Source organism: Telopea speciosissima, chromosome 8 (genome assembly GCF_018873765.1).
Source record: "Telopea speciosissima isolate NSW1024214 ecotype Mountain lineage chromosome 8, Tspe_v1, whole genome shotgun sequence".
NCBI classification, from domain to species: Eukaryota; Viridiplantae; Streptophyta; class Magnoliopsida; order Proteales; family Proteaceae; genus Telopea; species Telopea speciosissima.
In genome coordinates this window covers 15339292-15361729 of record NC_057923.1, presented here as the reverse complement: position 1 = coordinate 15361729, position 22438 = coordinate 15339292, and the positions used below count along the sequence as shown (strand labels likewise).

The 22438-nt window shown below is 37.8% G+C and overlaps 2 protein-coding genes across 9 annotated transcripts; one reads left to right on the top strand and one right to left on the bottom strand.

Annotated features, from left to right (window-relative positions):
* Positions 1-2569: 2569 nt before the first annotated feature.
* Positions 2570-22399, bottom strand: LOC122672257 (galactoside 2-alpha-L-fucosyltransferase-like). Of its 5 annotated transcripts, none has more exons than XM_043869751.1 (3): positions 22147-22399; positions 4873-4944; positions 2570-4029 (listed from the first exon to the last, which is right to left on the bottom strand). In XM_043869751.1, the coding sequence occupies exons 1-3, from the start codon at positions 22397-22399 to the stop codon at positions 2570-2572; spliced, it is 1785 nt and encodes a 594-aa protein (XP_043725686.1). The 5 variants fall into 5 exon arrangements, with proteins under 5 accessions (XP_043725686.1, XP_043725688.1, XP_043725690.1 ...); XM_043869753.1 differs by having other exon boundaries at positions 2570-4023; XM_043869755.1 differs by lacking the exon at positions 22147-22399 and adding an exon at positions 5054-5282 and having other exon boundaries at positions 2570-4023.
* On the top strand, positions 10898-15866 carry LOC122672258 (peptidyl-prolyl cis-trans isomerase NIMA-interacting 4-like). 4 transcript variants are annotated; one of them, XM_043869759.1, is made up of 5 exons: positions 10898-11000; positions 12460-12607; positions 14435-14544; positions 15018-15160; positions 15625-15866. In XM_043869759.1, exons 2-5 carry the CDS (start codon positions 12463-12465, stop codon positions 15665-15667), a joined length of 441 nt encoding a protein of 146 aa, XP_043725694.1. In that variant the 5' UTR covers positions 10898-11000; positions 12460-12462; the 3' UTR covers positions 15668-15866. The 4 variants fall into 4 exon arrangements, with proteins under 4 accessions (XP_043725694.1, XP_043725692.1, XP_043725693.1 ...); XM_043869757.1 differs by having other exon boundaries at positions 12451-12607; XM_043869758.1 differs by having other exon boundaries at positions 10903-11000; positions 12443-12607.
* Positions 22400-22438: the final 39 nt, after the last annotated feature.

The following is a 22438-nucleotide window of genomic DNA, read 5'->3' as shown; positions in this document are numbered from 1 at the left end:
AAAATTGGGTATTGGGCAGATTTGGGTTGTCTTGTAGCTTTGTGTGTTGGAAGTGTGTCGATCAAATTTAAATTAAATTATTTAATTTATTTAATTATTAAGTGTGATTTAATTATGGCTTTGGTAGTCCTTAGGTTTTAATTATCTAAAATTGTTCACGACTAGGGATGGGACTTGACATCTTGTTTATATGGTCATCGCAATATGTGTACTTAGGAATGGAGATTTCGGAGCACAAGTGCAAGTATACATATTGTGTGTACATTGAACCAAATTATACAAGAATTTCGCATGTGTGTTACTATCAGTTTATTTGGATCGAAATTCTTGTCGATAGTATAAGATTGGTCCGTTGATCTAAGGGGTTTTTATCGATGTGATAGCACATTGTAATTTTTGGCACACACTAATGGTTGATATCTCTTTGACTATATAGCGATGTATTGGATTCACAGTGATTGGCCGTATTCGAAAGAGACTATGCCCATATGGAATTCACTTCCCTAATTGAGAGAATATCGAAGAGAGAGAATGTCTATAATTCATTAGACCCAAATCCAGATGCAGTGGCATTTTAGTAATTTTTTTGCAAAATTTTGATAATATTAATACTATATTAGACCCAAATGCAGATTAGCAGATGCAGTAGCATTATTATTAATTTCATCTATTAATTATTGTAATCCAATTATTTTAACACATGTCTAGTTCATTGTACCATTGTGCATCGCACAAGTTTTCAACTGGTACTGATGATCTTGATTTAGTGTATGAGGTAGTGGTTGATGCGGTAAACAATTTTGAGAAGCTTTAACAATTATCTAAGAAATTGATATAATTTTATGGGAAAGAGAATGCTACCTCGTCGTGTGTGGTGCGTGGTCCCTTTGTCCAGACATTGGGTCGAGCAAAATGATCATCGTGCTTTCAAGGATTTCCATCTTTTCATTGGGGCGTGACGGTCATTTCGCACAGTCATGTGTCTAGGCGTAGGGGCTAGGGGTGTCAATTCCAGGCCCGGCCTGGCCCAATTATTAAACGTATCAGGCTTAATCTAGACAAGTTTAATAATCGGGCGGTCCTGGTGAGGGTCCTAGCCTGTCAACACCCGACAAGACCAACCGATTACAAGTCCACCCAATTAAAGTCCAACTTATTTTATATATATTAAAAAAAAATTAAAAAAATTAGACAGATCCACACCTAAGAAGTAGGGATAATTAGTTAATATTACCAAAAAAAAAAAAAGGATAATAAGTAATTAATTAATTAATTATAAAGAAAGAAGGGGCATAACTCACAAAAGGTATAATTATATAAAAGCATTTCTTGGTCTAGAATATATAAACAAATAATGAAGACATTTAAAGCAACATAACTTGTTAATGTTATGGAATGTGAAAGACTGAGGTTCCAAAATTGTCAATTTGGTGGCTTGAAGCATGGGAATTAAGGCTCGATTAAGGCCTGGTTAAGAGTTAAACAGGCCCACAGCACGGTTAAACCCAGATTCTAATATCCGATTATAACCCGAGACCGATCGACTGGGAAACCCCCATGTATTTCTTAAGCAAAAATAATCACATTATATGCTTAACATTGGGTGAAAATAGTAGAGGGGCTTCCATACACCCCCATACACCCATTAATGAAGCCAAATTTAAAGTTTAAACCGGCCATTCTAGGGTAGCGGAATAGTCTTGTCAAGGTATTGGACTAGGAGAACAGAATCGATGAGTCACAATTTGGACTTGGGAGTACAGGAATCATCACCTTTCTGATCTCAAAGATGAAAACAAAATTCATGGTAACAGAAAAAATTGGAAATTGAAAGAGAAACTAATACTTTTCATAATTTACAAGGTAAATTAATCTCGGTAACAAACTCTTATGCCTTATTACCAAAAAACAAAAACAAACTCTTATTCCTTATCTCAAAGCTAAAAAAAATTTGACCACTTTAAATTCAGTTGGATATATAGGGGAAGAGAGAGAGAAGCCTTGGAAATATGTAATATTGTGAGGGTTTAATTTCCAGTTTTCAGAGAAAAAGAGTAGAGTTTTGTCTAGTAGACGAAGCGAATCTCTCTTTATATAGAAGTGTCTCTCAAGTGTAACATTCTCATATTCTCTTAATTAGTAGTGTTCCAAAGATGGCTTCTTACAATGTAGACGTTGGAGGTGGTGTTAAGGTTCAAACCACAGTCGTCAAGAATGGTTCAATGGTGGACACCTTCGTTGGAGAACTGAAGAATCTCTGTGCAGGCAACACAATACCTATCATTGGACTGGACATGGAATGGAACCCCAACTCATCAGACCAAAATGTTTCAATTCTGCAGCTTTGCATAGGCACTCGATGCCTTATTATACAGCTGCGTTACCTTAATTATGTGGTTCCTCAATCTCTGAAACATAACTATACCAGAAAAGAGAAAAAAAATAATAATAATAATAAGAATTAAATCCCAATTTACTTAGCTAAGATTATCACCCACATATGTATCTTCAACAAGAACAAAACAATATTCAATTCCCACAACAAATAATCAACAAAATCAGCTACAAGTCATCGATCATGATTGAATAGTTTAACACCCCAACTAATGTCCTCACAATGCTTTATATGAGGAACAAGTGCACCAGTATCAATCCATGTTTTTGCCTTGCAGTCATAAAAGGGAGGTGTATGAAAACAAGGCTCAATTGACATGGCCCGTCGACAAGGAGGATCAGGGGTTGTTCTGTTCTCAACCTTAGTGAGAATCCATGGTTTCAAACCTCCTAGACCCTGAGCCACATATCCAAATGTTGACCATGAGCTTGTGATCAATACATCAGTCAAACTTAAGAGATACATTTCTGCCCATGCCTTTTGGTTATGCATCTTCTTCTCTGTCTGTTGGTTTTCTTCATGGCTTGGTTGATACACTTCAATCACCTCACCACTCACAGTTGGGTGTTTCCAATACATGTTCCTTATCTTCTCAAAGTATCCACCATCTAAAGATGTTATGAGAACAGCTTTAGACCTTTGGTTTCCAGATGGGTTGATTATGGATTCCTTCACATTGACTTCTGGCAACAATTTCTCCTTGAAGGAACAGGAAAGGATCTGATCCAGAATTTGTTGAAATGGGCTAGTTCTAGTATCAAAGATTCTGATCTGAATGCCTACCTTTTCATCAGCTTTTTCCAAGTAGGCATGATAGTACCTTGTAATCAACCCCCATACTGAATTGGAGGGGTGGAAAAGATACCGACCCAAGTGATGGAAAACAGTTTCCTGTTCAGGGAAGAGTTTTTTTAGTTCTTGCTCAAAAGATGGAACCAAGAACAGAGATGGCACAAAGTAGTTATTTGTTTTCATGATCAACCATGGAACCTTGTGGAGAAGGATTTGATCTTGATCACAAAAGAAATGCTTATCATAATCTCCATAATCATGAACAAGATGGAGATACAGAAAGGATGGCAAGGTGTTTGTTGAAATGTTTATAACATTGTTTTTCAGCATGTTCCCATAAGAGTGAGGTGATTTCTGATCAAAACTACCAAATTGATTAAGTGGGAAGTCCTTGGGAAGTAACCAAGATGTTTGCGGAAATGGTTCACAGAAGAGATCGGCCATGTTGGTCCAACGATCAACAAGAAGCACTCGATTGGTGAGAAGGGCATATAAGAAAGTTGAAGCCAGGGTTAAGATCCTGTTCCCCAAACCACTAAATGAAATCCACACCACATAGTTACATTCCAGTGGCTCATTGTTGTTCTTGGACTTGAGTTGTTCCAATGTTTTGTTGTAAGATACTGTATAAGGCCCACAACGTTTATGGAGAGTTTCATAGTTCCTCAACCTGGAAATGAGAAAAGAAGAAGGCTTCTGTGGTAGTGCCTTGCGATACAAGAAGGATTGATGCCTACTTAGACAAGATGCTTCATCATATCCAGCAGCAGCAAGAAGGCCACCAAGATGTTTGTCTTTAGGTGAGTCAACTTTATGAGATGAAACTTCTCCAGAACCTGGAACTTGAAAATGGGAAAAGAAAAAAAAGTAGAAATTTAGCTATATGTATTCTCAACATTCAAATGCATCAAAGAAGATTGTTGAACAAATAGACCAAGCAGACAAGAAAATAATGGCATTTTCATCAATCCTGCACAATCACTCCTTAAAATCAAGATGACCTTTGAGTAGCCTGCACTATAAAAGGACTCCTCTGTGGCCCACCCTCATTGTGCTACATGGACAAATAATGTATCTATTCCAACCATTGGATAGAAAGGACATGGTTTGGATTAGTCGCGTGGCAATTCTCATAGCCTGATTCAATCAACTACCCCTCATGTATTCATATGCTTCATCATCTATGTCCATGCACATCTAATGTTCTCTTATCACTATTATGCACTCTCTTGTAGTTATATTTTTCACAGTCCTTTTTAGCCACTTGGTTAGGGCTAAAATTTCATATGTAAGTAGGATACCCTGGGGCTTCATGTACATAAAATTTGGGTCCCAACTGAGGTACCACATTGCAGATATTTAGGTCACCCAAGAAGAAAAAAACATGGATGAAATTTAAAATAGAAAAAAGGACCATGTTTCTCTTCAACCGAGGGGTTTGACCTTTAGATTGGATTAGAAAAAGGATATTTTTGACCTCATACAATAGGGGTGGAAGTTAATGACAACATTCACCCTTCACAAAGTCTAATCATTGAGTTAAATCATCAATCATGAAAAGATTCTCTCCTCACCCTGGATGAAAGACAACTTTAATTCTATAGATAATAATCTGCAAAGGAATTAATCAACAAAAAACAAAAAATCAAAATTCAAATTTTCCATATATAACCAAAGTCAATTATCTTTTTCAGCCTTCATTTTGAAATCCTTCTCTTCTACAGATTCCCGGATTACATCCACAGGAGGGTACCGAACCGATCAAATGAAGAAGCAGTAAAGAAAAACATAAATTCCAACCAGCTAGAGAAATAATTACAGAGAGTTTATTTTCTGATTAACTGAAAGTAAGTAATAATTAAGTACCTTCTTCAGCTTTCATTCCTGAGGACCTCCCCTTGCCAAATCTGCTGACTCCACCAGATGAAGGTTCCCAATAAATGACTGAAACTGTAAGGAAAACAGTCAAAATCATCAAGCAACCAGACAAGATCCCCACCAATTTCATTGTCATGAACCCACCAAATTTCTTCTCTGCAACTCGAGAAAAACTGTCATTTCTGTGATATGTGGGACTTGAAGATGTTGGTAAATGTCCCCTGTAACGCTCAGAAGGAAAGACAATTCTAATTATGAAAGAGCAAGTAAGGTGAGTTCTATGTGTCAGACCGGATGTCAAGGTGCAAGGTCTGCGTGCATGCACGACCGGATGTCCTTCCTTTTCCAATATTATATTTTTTGCCCAAAATCATTGAGCTCATGACTTCCGGTTCTATTAATGAATTTACATTGTGGCTGGTAAAAATCCATATGGTTTAACAACAATCATCTATGCGGTTTTATTTCTTGGACCTATGAATTTTTTTCTTCTTATACTAGCTTTTCAGTTCAAAGAAAGTGGAAATTTTCTCATAAGCCAAAACAGAAAAGGTTGATCTATAACGATCGGACCCTCCATTTCCTAAGCAGGTTCATTTTCCTAAGTTCTTCTAATAGAGGGGGGCAAAAATGGCCACCCTACCCCTGCCCGAACGCATTGTCTGGGTGGGATCCACCTCCTCTATTAGAGGAATTTGGGAAAATGGAGCAAGCAGAAAAAAATACCTAACGATCAATCATCATACTCTTTAGTTTGTATACCCATCCTATCCAAAAAACCCAAAACATGCATACCCATAAATATGACTATAGGCAGTTGTGTAATGCATTTTTACCTTATTATTATTATTTTCATATATTAGCTAATGTATTCTAATTATTTTAACACATCCAGTTCATTGTACTAGTTGTGCATCAAACAACTTTTCAACTGGTAACGATGATGTTCATTTAGTGTAGGAGGGAATGGCCGATGTGGTAAACAATTTTGAGAAGCTTTAACAACCGTCTAAGAAATGGCTATATTTTTTTATGAGAAAGAGAATGCTACCTGGTCGTGTGTGCATAGGGCGTGACCATAGTTAGCAAAAAGGAGAACGGTAATAAAACGGAGTTTTATGGTACAGGTTTTAAATGGTAAAAAATTGCAAACGGATGGTCAAATAAAACGATCAAAAAAATAGAGAATGGTAAAAAACGGAAAACAGACGGTACGAGTTTTAAACGTAAAACGGAACCAAAAAAACGCCACTATTCTTATATAAATTGAGGAATTTTTATTTGAAATACATGCTTCTATTTCCGGTATCCATGCATTGATTTTGAGTTTAAGGCGACACCATGAAAAATGTAGCCCTTCGAGTCATCTTTACGTCGGTGAAAAAATCAAGCCGATCAGAGTTCGGGAGAGAGAGAGATATGGTCAGTTAAGTCCAAGGTCTTAAAAAACGCCAAAAAAAGGGGAACGTGTTTTAAACGCGTTTAAAACGGGAATGCTTTCCGTTTGCCATTTTTTATCGTATGTTTGGGAAGCATACGGCAAAACGTGTTTAAAACGGTAAAAAACGAGAATGTGTTTAAAACAAAGTTTTAAACGCGTTTTTGCTAACAGTGGGCGTGACCCCTCCGCCCAAACATAGTGCCGTGCGAAAGGATTATCGTGCCTTTAGGGATTTTCGTCTTTTCATGGAGGTGCGACAGTCATTTCGCACAGCCATGTGACTAGGCGTAGGGGCTAGGGGTGTCAATTCTAAGCCCAGCCGAGCCTGCCCAGATAAAGCCCAGCCTGGCCCAATTATTAAATGTATCAGGCTTAAGCCAAACACGTTTAATAATCGGGTGGTCCCGATGAGGGGTCCTAGCCCGTCGACGCCCGACCAGACCGACTGATTACTAGCCCGACCTAGCCTGCCCGATTATACCCCAACTTATTTTATATATATTAAAAAAAATAAAAAAAGAGTTAAATAGATCCACACATAAGAACAAGGGTGTAAATGAATAGCAGAAATCCGTTTTTGTATCTGTGTCCGTATCCATTTAGCACTATTCAAATCCGTCCAAAAGCTAAATGGATGCGTATACGGATAGGCTATAGCTCTCCGAAAACCTATATTTACATGTAAATGGATACAATATCAGATCCGTATCCGTGTCCGTATTCATATCCTTTTAGTACTATCTGAATCCGTCCGAAAGCTAATTGGATGCGGATGCGGATATAGCACTATCCGATCCGAATCCGATCCGTTTACATCCCTACATAAGAAGTAGGGACAAGACCTCATCTTCTGTCCGTTTACAAAATATTTAGAACTCTTCTAGATGCTTTCTTGTAATAAAACTTACCACTTTAGACGTTGGTATTGTGATAATTAATTAAGGGAAAAAGTTCTCTGTTCGGGAGTGTGGCCTACGCCAGCACTCCCATGAGTCTATCTCTCTGCTCCCCATATGAAAAGACACCTCTGCCCCCTTATTTTAAGGAGGAGAGAGATAGACACATGGGAGTGCTGGCGTAGGCCACACTCCCATAGAGAAAACTGCTTCCCATTAATTATTAATGAGAAATTATCAACGACACACCCTGACGTTTGCCTATATTTTAAGGCACACCCAATAACAACCATAATATCAGCACCACCCCTTGCTTTACCAAACTAATTCCACACAGTCCCCCTGCCGTTAGTTAAAAGCTGTTAAATGGTGATGTTAGCTATTTAAAATTTTTTAAAAGACAAATCTACCCTTCTTAGTTGGCAAAGTACCTAACTACCCTTTCAATTAAAACACCCACAAACCCTTTTCTTCCCCACACTCACCCACAACCTTTGAGAATCCATCGCAACATCTTCCTCACCCTGGATCGCACATCCTTCAGTTCTCCGACCAAGTTCGAGTTGCAGAGGCGAGTTCTCTGTCCAAGCCTCAGTCTCACTTGATCACAAGCTCGAGTTGCAGCGGCGAGCCCCCTTTTTCTTCTTGTCTGATTCTGATTGAGCCCCCTTCCTCTTCTCTCACTCCTCTGTCAACAAACATTACAGAGCAAGCCATATTTCTTAAAACAAGTCATTAGAGGTGGTGAGATGGAGAGAGAAATAATGAAGCTTTCTTGGTTGCCTTGTCTTCTTCTACTTCACTTTTGAGTTTTTGTTGAAGCCCTAGCTCTGCTCCTCTATCAATTCAGATCCCGGTAATTTCTCGCCTGAGCTTCATTTCTGATTCATTTAATACTCGTTGTCGATGAGAGATGCGTCTCTGTAGTACTGATTAGATGGGAGAATTAGGAGCTTTATGTGGTTGAAATGTTCACCATATGCTATTTTACCCCTTCCACCTCCTCCTCATCCTTTGTCGGGCCTTAGCAAAGTTGCATAAAGAACACCAGGCATGTCGGTAGCAGCAAGCACGATTACGCCGCTGTTGCCGGAGAAGCTGTCCATCTCCGTCAACAGCTGGTAAATGGCCTGCTCCCTCTCATCGTTCCCACCTCCGAGCCTAGCCCCACATTGCTTCCACGATTCAAGCACTCCAGGATAAACTATTAAGAAGCTGAAGCTCGAATTTCTTCTACCAAATCCTCAAGTGCAACAAGAGTGGTGATACAGTCAGTCCAATTCGCATAAAGAATTTGGTGTATTTGTAACATTTGTCTCAATAGAAAATACCTGCATAACATGTTAACTAAGTGTGTGCACTTTTGGGTGGATGCCCATAGCATCCATATATAAACGGAAGCAGTATGCTATGAATTCCATGATTTGTAAGAAATTCCAGATTCAGATTCCAATTGAGATGCTGACTTTTTATAGCCCAGGGAGTAAAGACATTGGATAATACCTCTAACAAATTCAGGTTTCTTAATTAAACCTTTTGAACTGAGCAGCTGAGGTAATACTCATTTTCTATGAGAGATGCGTTTCTGCCTAAGGAGAAACCTTCTAAGAAAGTTGTTTGGTCTGGAACCAAAGTCGTGGAAGTGGTTTTCTGGTTTTGCTTTCGGTTGTTGGTCGTTACTGTTTTTGCTCCTATTGTTTTGTTTAGGGATGGGAGCGAGAGGCAAGGACGGGTGGTGGCGAACAATGGGGAGTGGGAGTGGAGATTGCATAGCAGGGCCGCGGTGGCTGAAAATAAGTGGGGGCGGAAGTTGAGGTGGAGGTGGAGGATGAGATGGGAGGGTAAAATAAGAAATTTGTTTAGGAATAGGTTTTTTTATGTTTTTACAATAAAAGGCATATTGGTCAAATAAATTTCATATGTTAAAACCGTTAAAAAATGGGTAATGGTTGATATTATGATAGTTAATGGGTGTACCTTAAAAGTCAGGGGGTGGCACTGATAATTTCCCTTAATTAATTATGGAGAAAGAAGGGACATAATTCACAAAAAATATAATTATACAGAAGCATTTGCTGGGCTAGAATATATAAACAAATGACGAAGACATTTAAAGCACGATATTGTTTTTTTTTTTTGATATTGTTGTTGCTTCTTAATGGAATATTGTGAAAGACAAAAAGTAGATTTCTTAATTAAGATCCCAAAATTGTCAATTTGGTGGTTTGAAGTAAGGGGATTAAAGCCCGGTTAAGGCCTGATTAAGAGTTATATAGGCCCACAGCCCGATCAAGGCTCGATTCTAATACTCGACTATAGTTCGAGACCGATCGATCCCGATCAGAAAACCCCCGTGTATTTCTTAAGCAAATAATCACATTCTATGCTTAACGTTGGGTGAAAATGGTAGAGGGGCTCTCATAAACCCAAAGCCAAATTTAAAGTTTAAACAGGCCATTCTAGGGTAGTGGAATAGTGTTGTCAAGGTATTGGACTAGGAGAAGGGAATCGATGAGTCACAATTTGGACATAGAGTACAGGAATCATCACCCTTCTGATCTCAAAGATGAAAACTAAATTTATGGCAACAGAAAAAATTGGAAATTGAAAGAGAAACTAACACCTTTCATAATTTACAAGGTTATGAGTTTGTTAATGAATCTACATGTTGGGTGCTATTGAGTGTTTTATCCTTCAACTGTATGAATTGGAAGACAAGAGCTTCTCAGATCAAAGAAAATGGAAATTTAAACAGGTTGTTCTCTAATCACTAACCATCATACCCTATGCAGTTGAGAGAACATACCAAACTAGTATCTTTCAAGAAGAATGAAGTGCCTTCTTGTTCTATCAATACCTACACAGAGAACTCACTAAAAAAAGTGACGGAAAGAATTCTTCTCTGAACCCATTCAGAATTTTCCCTCAATCATTTTAGCCCACCCTACTTATCCAATGTTTCCAATTACAATGTTCTCATTATCACCATTGTTTCCTCACTTAAAGCTTTTCTTATAGCATGAATCTCTATAGCATCAATTTCATACGCACTTTTGGACTCTCACGCGTATACAAAACAACCAAGAATAATCAATAGAGGACGGTTCACCCACCATCCTAGTGTTCACAAACCCCTCTTAAGATTTTTGTATATTTAAAAAAACCCTCCCAATACCCATTCTCCTGCCTAGGGATGTAAACGGATTGGATTTAGCTTGGATACGAATAAGATATGATTGATCCGAATATTCCCTGGTCAAAAACAGATATCTCTGAACGGATTCTGATAGATTCGGATGCAGATCAAATTTGAAATTTTGATCATCTGTTTACAACTCTGACTTATGTGACCTGGACCTTCCTCCACCTTGTGGATACAAATCATTTTCAATCCATATGGCAAAAGAGGATAATTTTGTAATTTTTTCATTTTTATGGCCTCCTGAGTCCTGAGTCCTGACCTCGGATTGAAGAACAAGGCCGTCTTTCCCTTGCCTCCGAGGTGATAGTGACACCCGCTGCACGACTGAAACTACTTGGGCTTTCCAATTCGTGTTGAAGATTTCTGCTATTTGACATCTGTTAATCCAATCCTAAGGTGAGCTTTGAAATCAAGTTGGATTTTGTGAATGTTCTTGCCGAATCTCTCTCTTGATATTCTCCGCCTGTGATTTCGTGGTTACGTTCTCTGATCTAAAGTTGGTTGGTTCTGTACTGCTTGATTTATTTCTGATAAAAGCTTTTCAGGTTTCGGTTTCTGGGTCTGCTCAAATTTGAAGTGGTCTTGGTGGTTTTGCTTTTGTTCGGACGACGACTTTAGCTTGAGAACTGCAAAATCTGCACTTTGGCCTTGCTTGGTTTCGCGGATTAACTGAGGAGAATTTTTAGTTTATTTTTTTTAATGGGTTTTCTTCAAGTAATCGCGATTGCTGCAATTGAGCAAGTGGGCTTGTTTGATTTCGCGATTTTAGATTGAATTTGCAGCTTTATATTTGAATTTTCTTGTCTTGGTGCTTGGAATTTAATATCTGTAAGCTCTCTTCATTGTGTTGGGTGCCTCTAGTCAATAATTATGATGTCTGGGCAATTGTACTTGTGCTTTACTGTCTCTTTCACTCAAAAATGTATAACCTCCTACCTATATAGCTTTCTGTGGATTTGATTCTAAGGAGAGAATTGCAGACTCTACACGTGTTTGTTGTTAGGGTTTAGGGTTTAAGCACAAGGTTGCTTAAAGCAATACACTCTGCATATCAAGTTTGGAACAAACAGATTGCTGCCTCCAGCTAATATTTATATGAAAGACTAGGGTTATTCAGTGGGGCCCACCACAGCCTGATTCCTTATTCAAGTAGACTTATATTAAAACATATATTAGGGTTATAGAATATACCCAACATTTGTTATCATACACTGATTATTCATTGGATACTTAGTTATATCTGCCGCTTACTGCAATCAAAATTTTATATAGACTGGTGATTCTTCCCCTTTCTTTATGAACTTCTGTTCGTTGATGTGCTGGGGAGCATCGATCAACTATTGTCTCTACATCTTGTTATTGTATTCTGTAGTTCTTGTTTGTTCCTAAAACAGTGAAAATAAAATTTTTTCATTTTGGTTTCCCATGCCATCTTGTGTCCACAAAAAGTTGGACACCAGCTCAATTCATCACCAAAATATAACTAAACAATAGAAATAGTTTAATTTTTTATAATCTAAAATTTTCCAATTGCTTCTTTATATTAACCAACTGATATGATTCCAAAAATTGAGTCCATTTCAAGCATCACCATATTTACATCAGAGATGAAAATTATATTATTTATTCCAAAATAGCGACCGAACACTGCTGTAGTGTATGGTTTATTGCTATGGTTAGTATGTCCGGATATTTCATGCATTCTTGTTATTATATTATATACTTTTCCCCATTTATGCTCAATTTATTCAACAGCACTCAGTTTCTAGATGTTGGGTGCACTTGGCCTTTTGCATGTTCTCTCTTTCGAAGTTGGAGGTTAGATTTTTATGATGTGGTAAATCAGGATTGTGAGGTGATGGGGAAGGACTCAAAGGCAAAAGACTCTGGAGGTAAGGGCAAGGGAAAGCAGACAGGGGGCGGAGGTGACGAGAACTCTTCAAAGAGCAAGGGGAAAGGTGGGAAGGCTGCAGATGGGCTCGGTACCTGCACTTATGTCAAAGGTCTTTCCTTACACTTAAATGAGCTAGATTTCCATGCACCTCTCTTAGATTACAAAGTTGTTCCAATATGTTCTAAGTCAAAACCACTCAATTTAGGTCACATTAATTCTCGAGGTTGGTTTACCAAAAGGTCCTAGGTAAGGTATGTCATTGTAGATTAATTTAGATCCATGGTTATGTCCTAGGTTACCATACTGTGAGAATCACAATACACAGGATTTTACACGAGATATCCAAAATACATAGTAAAAATCCTAAGGCTAGGGATGTCTTCAATTCTGGTCCTTGATGAATGAAACTGATGAAGCTCTTGACCCACTGTGGGAATACAAAGCCACATGAATTCCATTTATTGTCACTTGCTGCTATTGATGGATGATCAGGAACCTTGATCAACCATGAAGCCATTGCTACACAAACTGTCCTGCATAATTACACAACATAGAACAAGGGATAGATAATACAATTAAGTCAGTCACTTTCCTATTGTATTGTTATCACCCAAAATCAAATAGATAATTCCTCAATAAATACCAATTTTGCTTCCTATCTGCTCTTGGGGGCATATGGCGCTAAGTTTCTTGGCCCATCTTCTGCTCTCTTTTGTTGCTTCCGCACCAGAAAAACAGGCACTCTGTTGTCCTTCCAAAGAGAAGGTTGAAGATAGAAATGGTCTATTCTGTTCACCTTTTGACCTCATCCCACATTTCTAAACGGTCCCTTGGAGTGAATGGTTCTTTTTCAATATGCATCGTGATTTGTGGATATGAATGCGCCGATGTATTGAATGTATTGTATGGTTATAACATGTCTCACTTAATCAAATCCCAATTCCCAGGTCTAAGTGGCACAGCAGGGATGCAATGTTAGAAGAATGGTTTCTGTTTGATTGTTAATAATTTAACTAATTATTGGAAGAGCTTGCGTGCCTTTACTTGTACTTGTATTCTATCTAGGGGCATCTTTTAATTAATTATCAGCAGATTAGAATGGAACCCGTGCAACATATTAGAAATAAAATAGAAATCAGGTCTTACTGGTAAGGAATGAAAGTCAATAAGATAGATGAGATAAAAAGCTTTCCGCTGCAATATTAACTAAAACCCTAAACCAGGAAAAAAATCGCAATGCTTATCTCTCCTTGGGTAATAGTCGTTTTACCTAGTGATCTGAATGAAACATGCCTCCACCATAGTTATCAAGGCGGGAAAGCGACCATGGCGTTTTAGAGGGGCAAAATTCAAAGTGACACCTCCATGGCGGCAAGGCGCACGCCCAAGGGTCCAAGGTGACCAAGGAGCCTGGACGCCATGGCGTTGCCATGGCAACGCCTTGATAACTATGGCCTCCACAGACAAAGAAAATCCTGGAAGGTGCCCCATTTTTTGGATAGTAGAAGCCTTGAAGATTTTAAAACTAGGCAGGTCTTGAAGTCAAAGATGGGTAGACGGTCTCTTAAAGAGGAGGCTGAGTTGAGATGACAATTCGTCTACAAAATGGCCTTTCAGGGAATTTAGAGGTAGCTGGAGTATTTAAACTCTTGGAAATATAATTATATCTGAATAAAAGAAATTTAGAATTTTGGGGGAAATGCAAATTGAGCAATGAATGACTTACTTAAGCATCTACTGTTGTCTTTTTTATTCTTATCTATATAACTTGGCATGCGTACGAACACTTATTCTGTTTGTGTTGCTAAGTTGTCTATTTTTAAAATTTTGAATTATTTGTATTGTTAAGGACGTGGGGAAGATTTCAAATAACCCTTTTGTTCAAGCCATTTGATTTTTGTTTCTTTTTATTTTCATTTCTTTTATTTTCCTTCAGCTAGGCATATTTTATGTGAGAAGCAAGGGAAGATTAATGAAGCATACAAGAAGCTTCAACATGGTTGGCTGGATAATGGAGACAAGGTCCCACCTGCTGAGTTTGCAAAGGCTAGCTTCTTATTAAACGATCCTCTACTTTCTCAGGTCCTATAGGGTAAAAGAGATTTCCAATTCTTAACTTTCTTTAACATGTTTAACACCATTCCATCTATGGCCCCTCTCAAGGAAATTCTGGTATCTTTTGTAGGTCATGGAAGAAATTATTGCTTAAAAATTTCAGTGGTTGTGTTTATGGATTTACTAATAGCATTGATTTTGGAAAGATCTTGATATGAGTAATTTGAAACTTGGGCATCAGAATGCTGCTTTATCTGCCTTACTTTACCAGGTGCTATTGAAGAATACTTGACCTTCAGGTTTCCATAGCCTTAAGATATATTATCTGAAGCTTATTGTCCCCAGAATGTATAAAGCTGACATAGAAAACTGTGATTTTGCCCCCCCCCCACCACATTCCTTCGAAAGGGGTTTGTTTTATGCTAACCTCATTGTTACATTTCCACCTGCTTTCTGTTTCCCAGTTAGCTGCTGAATATTCAGAATGCCCATCGGGGAAGAAGGGTGGTGACCTTGGATGGTTTCCTCGAGGAAAGATGGCAGGTCCAGTCCAAGATGTTGCTTTCAGCACACAGATTGGAGCTACCAGTGCACCATTTAAATCAACGTACGTATTGCATTTCCTGATCATTGATCCTGTGTACATTTATGACCATAAATTTATATTTTCCAAGTCATTGATCCTGTCCACACTTATGACAATAAATTGTATGATTGGGTTACCTGGACACATCTCAGATCCATATGTTTTTGCTTCTCTTTACGCAAATGGTGAATTGATGTTGATTCTGGAAAATGATTAATACCTTTGTGAATGGTAGTAAAACTTCCAAAATTTAGTGAACAGCTTGAAGGTGGAGGCTTTTTATCTTTGCCTTTTACTTGGTTAGGCAAATATTTAGGAATAATTTAAATATGCTGCATGTTCCATATCATTTTTACCATACGAACATGTTATTTCATGTATTTTCTATATGACAATGTGTAACTTTACATAGTAATGATTTTCCTTGTTAGTGAGATTGGTAGCCCAGATTTGCTTACATTCATTTTGTGTGGAAAATTATGCAGGCATGGGTACCATATAATCTTATGTGAAGGAAGGAAGAACTGATGGAATCAGGAATCCACTACAGTTCCAATCAACTATTATCAATGTGGCCATGTTAATGGTATTTTTCATCTCCGTAATTAATTTGACTGACATTGTCCTACTAATGATTGGCATAATATCGAAAGACAAGTTTGTTTCTGAGAACTATTTCTGTAAAACACTCTAGGCAAATGGTGACATATTAGAAGATCTTTGTGGATGTTCTTTTTCAATGATTCGTGATTGAAAGTTGAAAAAAAATTTCTAATGAATATTCTTCCCCCTGACCTTGTAAATGTGTAGGCATCACTATGCCTAGTGAAGTATAAAGCTTCATTATCTGGAGACTTTATGATTCAAGAGGCATAGTAATGGGGAAGAAAACCCTACATATATAAACCACTTTCAAGTGTATGTCCTATCCTTTGGAGACATTTTATCATCTGAAGTGCAGGTTGTAACAGGATAAGGTGGTCTGCTCAGTTCCAGGGAGCTTCCCTGATCCACCACCAATTCAGGTTTTTTGTTTTTCTGTTGTTTTAAAAATTTTCTTCCCTTTTGATCAGTAGGAATTGAACTTATTGCATATTAACAAGCTACTTCACAAACAGGAGAAGGCTGACTCAACAACAGACTAATCCAAGCACATATCATTGTTATCCACAACCTCTGAAGCTACAGTAAGATCATTTCAATTATATTCTATTCTCACAAGCTGTAAGTATAATTTACAGGAAGTAGTTTTCTGTCTGGGGGTGTGGCCTACACCAGCACTCTCATGTATTTATCTTGCTCTCTCCTCGTCAAAACAAAGGGACTGAGGTGTCTTTTCATATGGGGAGGAGAGAGATAGACTCATGTGAACTGCTGGCATAATCCACACTCCCGGACACAGTTGTTTTTCTCATAATTTATAAAGTAACAAGAAACATACCTGATTACTCGAAAGTTTAACCATTTTTTTCTTTACGAAATATCAAGTTTCTACCACTCAAAGGTGTTTCATTATTCCTCCTCATGCATTTTGCATAATATCTTTACAATGTTCTTTTACTTCCTCATAGATGGTGGACCAAAGAAGCTTCCTGAACCAAGTGAGCCAATATGATTAATTCCCCAGTGATGTACTCTGCATTTTCAATTTTGGGAATGAACGACCGAACTTGACAGGGGCGCACCTCGTCTCTGTTGTTTGCCATTCCTTTGGAATGAACCACCCAAGTTGTTTACAACAAATAGAAGATAATTAAAACTGGAGGATATCATTATCAACAAGCCCTTCTATCCTAAGCTTCTCTAATGTAGCCCTAGTGGCTAGAGAGTGTGCAAACAATAAACCTATAATAGGCTGACGGTCATTTCACCCCAGTGTGTCTACGCGTGGGAAACGGCGTATATATAGGAGATTAGAAATTTAGTAATTCACTTCCCTATCACTACTGGCCTGCCCGAGTTCCAAGGGGTTGTCTCAACCGTTGAGCTGTCCTAACAAACCTTCTCTATATATTTAACCGATTTCTCCTCTAGATTTTCTGACCTTTTTTCTTTCTTTCCTTCTTCTCTTCTCTTCTCTCTCTAATTTCTCTCTTATTCGAGGGTGTGCCTCTCCTTTTCTCCTCCAACTCTACCTGGGACTACTGCTTAATCGATTCTGCGTGGTGGTAATATATTTAATGGTCCAAAATTCCTTGCAGTTTTGAACTGACGCCAGGGACTTTGATTGCACAGTTGAGAGCGAGAAAGGTATACCAGAGAAATTTTTTCCTGTTGGATACGGTTATTCAGTTCCTCTCATAGTGAGACAGAAATGACGACTTAATCTCACTGTTAGGATCATTATCCTCTCCGGATCCTTTTTATCGGCATCAACTGTGCAATCTAATTCTCGGGCATCGGTTCGGAGCTACAAGCAGTTTTGGAAAGCCCGACACAATCAAGCTTTTGATGATGGGTGTTTCGGTAATGCATGTCTCTTGGTAATTAAAGAAGAAGGCCATATTTCTGTTTTTATTTTCTCCAATTCATCATTAATTTTGTGAAATAGATTCTTGATATGTAGTCATGGTTTGAGTATCGGTATCCTGATATGGCCGATACTCCACGGTTTTGATGGAGAGTGATACCGTATTGGTGGAATGGTACGGACAAAGGATAAAATAGTTGAGAAAACCAATTTAAGGAAACCGAAAGGTAAACTTGTCCGATTCGGCAAATCCATGTGGATTCCATATTCTTTGTAGCCTCACATTGTAGATTCGATGCTCTTGAACCTACTGTTTGCAGTTACTGTAAAGGATTTTCATTTTAGTGAGAAACCTGTAGTAACAGTTTAAATGCTGTATTATTTGTGCCTCCTGTGATCGAATTCTAATGCTTTTAAAGGTATTTAAAATATTGCATAGGAAGAGAGCCGTGGTTTCTGAATTAGGTTTTGACCACAGAAGATGAAGGGATTATGGTTCAGGCCCTCTTTGGTTTGATTTCTATTTTAATATCTGTAATCTGTGTGAGGCTTTTATTTTCTGGGACTGTTTGATATGCTTATGCAACTTATCTTTGATAAATAGAAATAAAATATATAATAAAAAAAAAGCTAGTTGAGGGATTATTTCTAATTTAGAGACTAAATTCACTTTAGCCTATTTTGCATTAGACTTTTAATCCACTGTTTTGTTTTAGATCTGATCAAAACAAAACAGATCTGATCAAATAATAATCTCCAATAATAACAACCATCACTCCATGCAAATACTAATCTTCAAAATGTTGCTACCCAAATTGATGCGCTCAAGGGTTCATCTCAACAATAATATGGCAATATACAAGCCCAATGGTGAATTTGTAAATAATTCATGCAATCCTAGGTTCAAAAATCCTGTTTGAGCTTGCTATGGGCCCCCCCAAGTGCATGACTACGTCAATTTATAATGGTAATGAAAATAAGGGGGGCTTAACGACAGCTGCCTAGTGCAGTTGGTGAGTTATGGTAGCTTCATGCCCATGTTCACCAGGAGGTTTCGAGTTCGAGCCTCTTGATTGTTACCCTCCTCCCCGCTAGGTAATAATAATAATAATAATAATAATATAAACAAGGGGGGTACTTTATAGTAATAATAAAGTAAGGGGACCAACTTTAAGTGGAGGGTCAAATCTGGAAACAAAGTATAAAAAAACATGGCAACTTCGTGAAAGGTAAATAGGAGAATCCTTGAATGGAGTTTAAAAAATATGGACAACATAGAAATAAGGAGACAAATAGGGGTTAATAATGGAAACTTAAGTAAAAAAGACTTGAACCAACTCAACTAACTGTCTTGGTGATCTTCAACCTCTAGCCAGCGGCAGAATTCAGCAGACAGAGGAAAGGCGGCATGATCACTCTTTATTCAAAATTAGGTAAACCTTTTTTTTTTTTCAAAAATTTAGGTTTCAGATTTTTTTTTTATTCTTCATGGCTCTGATACCATGTAATGAAAGATAATACCAATTAAAATCTGATCAATAAGAAGAGATAAAAAAGATAGAGAAAGAAAGAAAGGAGATTGAGAGAGACTAGGACAATTGTCAATGTGCATGTATTATACTAGCCTCCATGTCTTTATATATATATATATATATATACATATTGGTAAAAGAAAGATTCATTGAAAGATAGTATGTGTACAACCTAAAGCTTTAAATTCACAAAGATCATGAAGCCACAGAGTAGAATTTGGCCAACCTATCATACACATAATAGACAAGGCCTTCTTAGCCAGTTTATCTGAAATATCGCTCATAGCCCATGGCATACATTGAAATGAAATGAAATCAAAAGAAGAGAATAGTCTCCTAATATCTGAAATAAGAGTTATAGGGGAAACATGACTCAAACAACTCTTACCTAGATAGTCCTAGAACCTAAACAATGGGAAACTGAAACATAACTATACTAGAAAAGAGAGAGAAAAAAAAATAATAATAATAATTAAATCCCAATTTACTTAGCTAAGATTATCACCCACATATGTATCTTTAACAAGAACAAAACAATATTCCCACAACAAATAATCAACAAAATCAGCTACAACTCATCATGATTGAATAGTTTAACACCCCAACTCATGTCCTCACAATGCTTTATATGAGGAACAAGTGCACCAGTATCAATCCATGTTTTTGCCTTGCAGTCATAAGAGGGAGGTGCATGAAAACAAGGCTCAATTGACATGGCCCGTCGACAAAGAGGATCAGGGGTTGTCCTGTTCTCAACCTTAGTCAGAATCCATGGTTTCAAACCTCCTAGACCCTGAGCTACATATCCAAATGTTGACCATGAGCTTGTGATCAACACATCAGTCAAACTTAAGAGATACATTTCTGCCCATGCCTTTTGGTTATGCATCTTCTTCTCTGTCTGTTGGTATTCTTCATGGCTTGGTTGGTATACTTCAATCACCTCACCACTCACAGTTGGGTGTTTCCAATACATGTTCCTTATCTTCTCAAAGTATCCACCATTTAAAGATGTTATGAGAACAGCTTTAGACCTTTGGTTTTCAGATGGGTTGATTATGGATTCCTTCACATTGACTTCTGGCAACAATTTCTCCTTGAAGGAACAGGCAAGGATCTGATCCAGAATTTGTTTGATTGGGCTAGTTCTAGTATCAAAGATTCTGATCTGAATGCCTACCTTCTCATCAGCTTTTTCTAAGTAGGCATGATAATACCTTGTAATCAACCCCCATACTGAATTGGAGGGATGAAAAAGATACCGACCCAAGTGATGGAAAACAGTTTCCTGTTCAGGGAAGAGTTTTTTGAGTTCTTGCTCAAAAGATGGAACCAAGAACAGAGATGGCACAAAGTAGTTATCTGTTTTCATGATCAACCATGGAACCTTGTGGAGAAGGATTTGATCTTGATCACAAAAGAAATGCTTATCATAATCTCCATAATCATGAACAAGATGGAGATACAGAAAGGTTGGCAAGGTGTTTGTTGAATTGTTTATAACATTGTTTTTCAGCATGTTCCCATAAGAGTGAGGTGATTTTTTATCAAAACTATCAAATTGATTAAGGGGGAAGTCCGTAGGAAGTAACCAAGATGTTTGCGGAAATGGTTCACAGAAGAGATCGGCCATGTCGGTCCAACGATCAACAAGAAGCACTCGATTGGTGAGAAGGGCATATAAAAATGTTGAAGCCAGGGTTAAAATTCTGTTCCCCAAACCACTAAATGAAATCCACACCACATAGTTACATTCCAGTGGCTCATTGTTGTTCTTGGACTTGAGTTGTTCCAATGTTTTGTTGTAAGATATTGTATAAGGCCCACAACGTTTATGGAGAGTTTCATAGTTCCTCAACCTGGAAATGAGATAAGAAGAAGGCTTCTGTGGTAGTGCCTTGCGGTACAAGAAGGATTGATGCCTACTTAGACAGGATGCTTTATCAAACCCAGCAGCAGCAAGCAGGCCACCAAGATGTTTGTCTTTAGGTGAGTCAATTTTATGAGATGAAACATCTCCAGAACCTGGAACTTGAAAATGGGAAAAGAAAAAAAGTGGAAATTTAGCATTTTCAAAGAACATTGTTGAACAAATAGACCAAGCAGACAAGAAAATAATGGCATTTTCATCAATCCTGCACAATCATTCCTTAAAGTCAAAATGACCTATAAAAGGATTCCTCTGTGCCCCATCCTCATTGTGCTACATGGACAAATAATGTATCTATTCCGACCATTGGATAGAAAGGACATGGATTAATCACGTGTCAATTCTCATAGCCTGATTCAATCAAATACCCCTCATGTATTCATGTGCATCATCATCTATGTCCATGCACGTCTAATGTACTCTTACCACTATTATGCACTCTCTTGTAGTTATATTTTTCAAAGTCCTCTTTAGCCACTTGGTTAGGGCTGAATTTCATATGTAAGTTGGAAACACTGGGGCTTCATGTACATAAAATTTGGATCCCAACTGAACTATCACTTTGCAGATATTTAGGACACCCAAGAAGAAAAAAACATGGTTGAAATTTAAAATAGACAAAAAGACCATCATTCTCTTCAACCATGGGATCTGATCCTTTGATTGGATTAGAAAATGATGTTTTCGACCTCATACAATAGGGATGGAAGTTAATGATAACATTCACCATTCACAAAGTCTAATCATTGGGTTAAATCATCAATCATGAAAAGATTCTCTCCTTACCATGGATGAAAGACAACTTTAATTCTATAAATAATGATCTGCAAAGGAATTAACCAACAAAAAAATCAAAATTTAATTTTTCCATATATAATAACCATTGTCAAGTACCTGTTTCAGCCTTCATTTTGAAATCGCTCTCTTCCACAGATTCCGGGATTACATCCACAGGAGGGTACCGAACTGATCAAATGAAGAGGAAATTGAGGAAAACATAAATTCCAACCGACTAGAGAAATAATTACAGAGAGTTTATTTTCTGATTAACTGAAAGTAAGTAATAATTAAGTACCTTCTTCAGCTTTCATTCCTAAGGATCTCCCCTTGCCAAATCTGCTAACTCCACCAGATGAAGGTTCCCAATAAATGACTGAAACTGTAAGGAAAACAGTCAAAATCATCAAGCAACCAGACAAGATCCCCACCAATTTCATTGTCATGAACCCACCAAATTTCTTCTCTACAACTCGAGAAAAACTTTCATTTCTGTGATATGTGGGACTTGAAGATGTTGGTAAATGTCCCCTGTATCTCTTGATATCCATCAAATAAATACTCATACGAAAGTAACGCTCAGAAGGAAA

Bases quoted from the DNA above. Each gene is read 5' to 3' on its own strand.
- LOC122672258 (XM_043869759.1), top strand. From the start codon at position 12,463: ATGGGGAAGGACTCAAAGGCAAAAGACTCTGGAGGTAAGGGCAAGGGA. The intron at 12,608-14,434 runs GTCTTTCCTTAC...ATTTTCCTTCAG, and splicing joins TACCTGCACTTATGTCAAAG to CTAGGCATATTTTATGTGAG. The intron at 15,161-15,624 runs GTACGTATTGCA...AAAATTATGCAG, and splicing joins AGTGCACCATTTAAATCAAC to GCATGGGTACCATATAATCT.
- LOC122672257 (XM_043869750.1), bottom strand. From the start codon at position 22,399: ATGGATATCAAGAGATACAGGGGACATTTACCAACATCTTCAAGTCCC. The intron at 22,038-22,146 runs GTACTTAATTAT...TCATTTGATCAG, and splicing joins AGGAATGAAAGCTGAAGAAG to TTCGGTACCCTCCTGTGGAT. The intron at 21,173-21,965 runs GTACTTGACAAT...CCCATTTTCAAG, and splicing joins CAAAATGAAGGCTGAAACAG to TTCCAGGTTCTGGAGATGTT.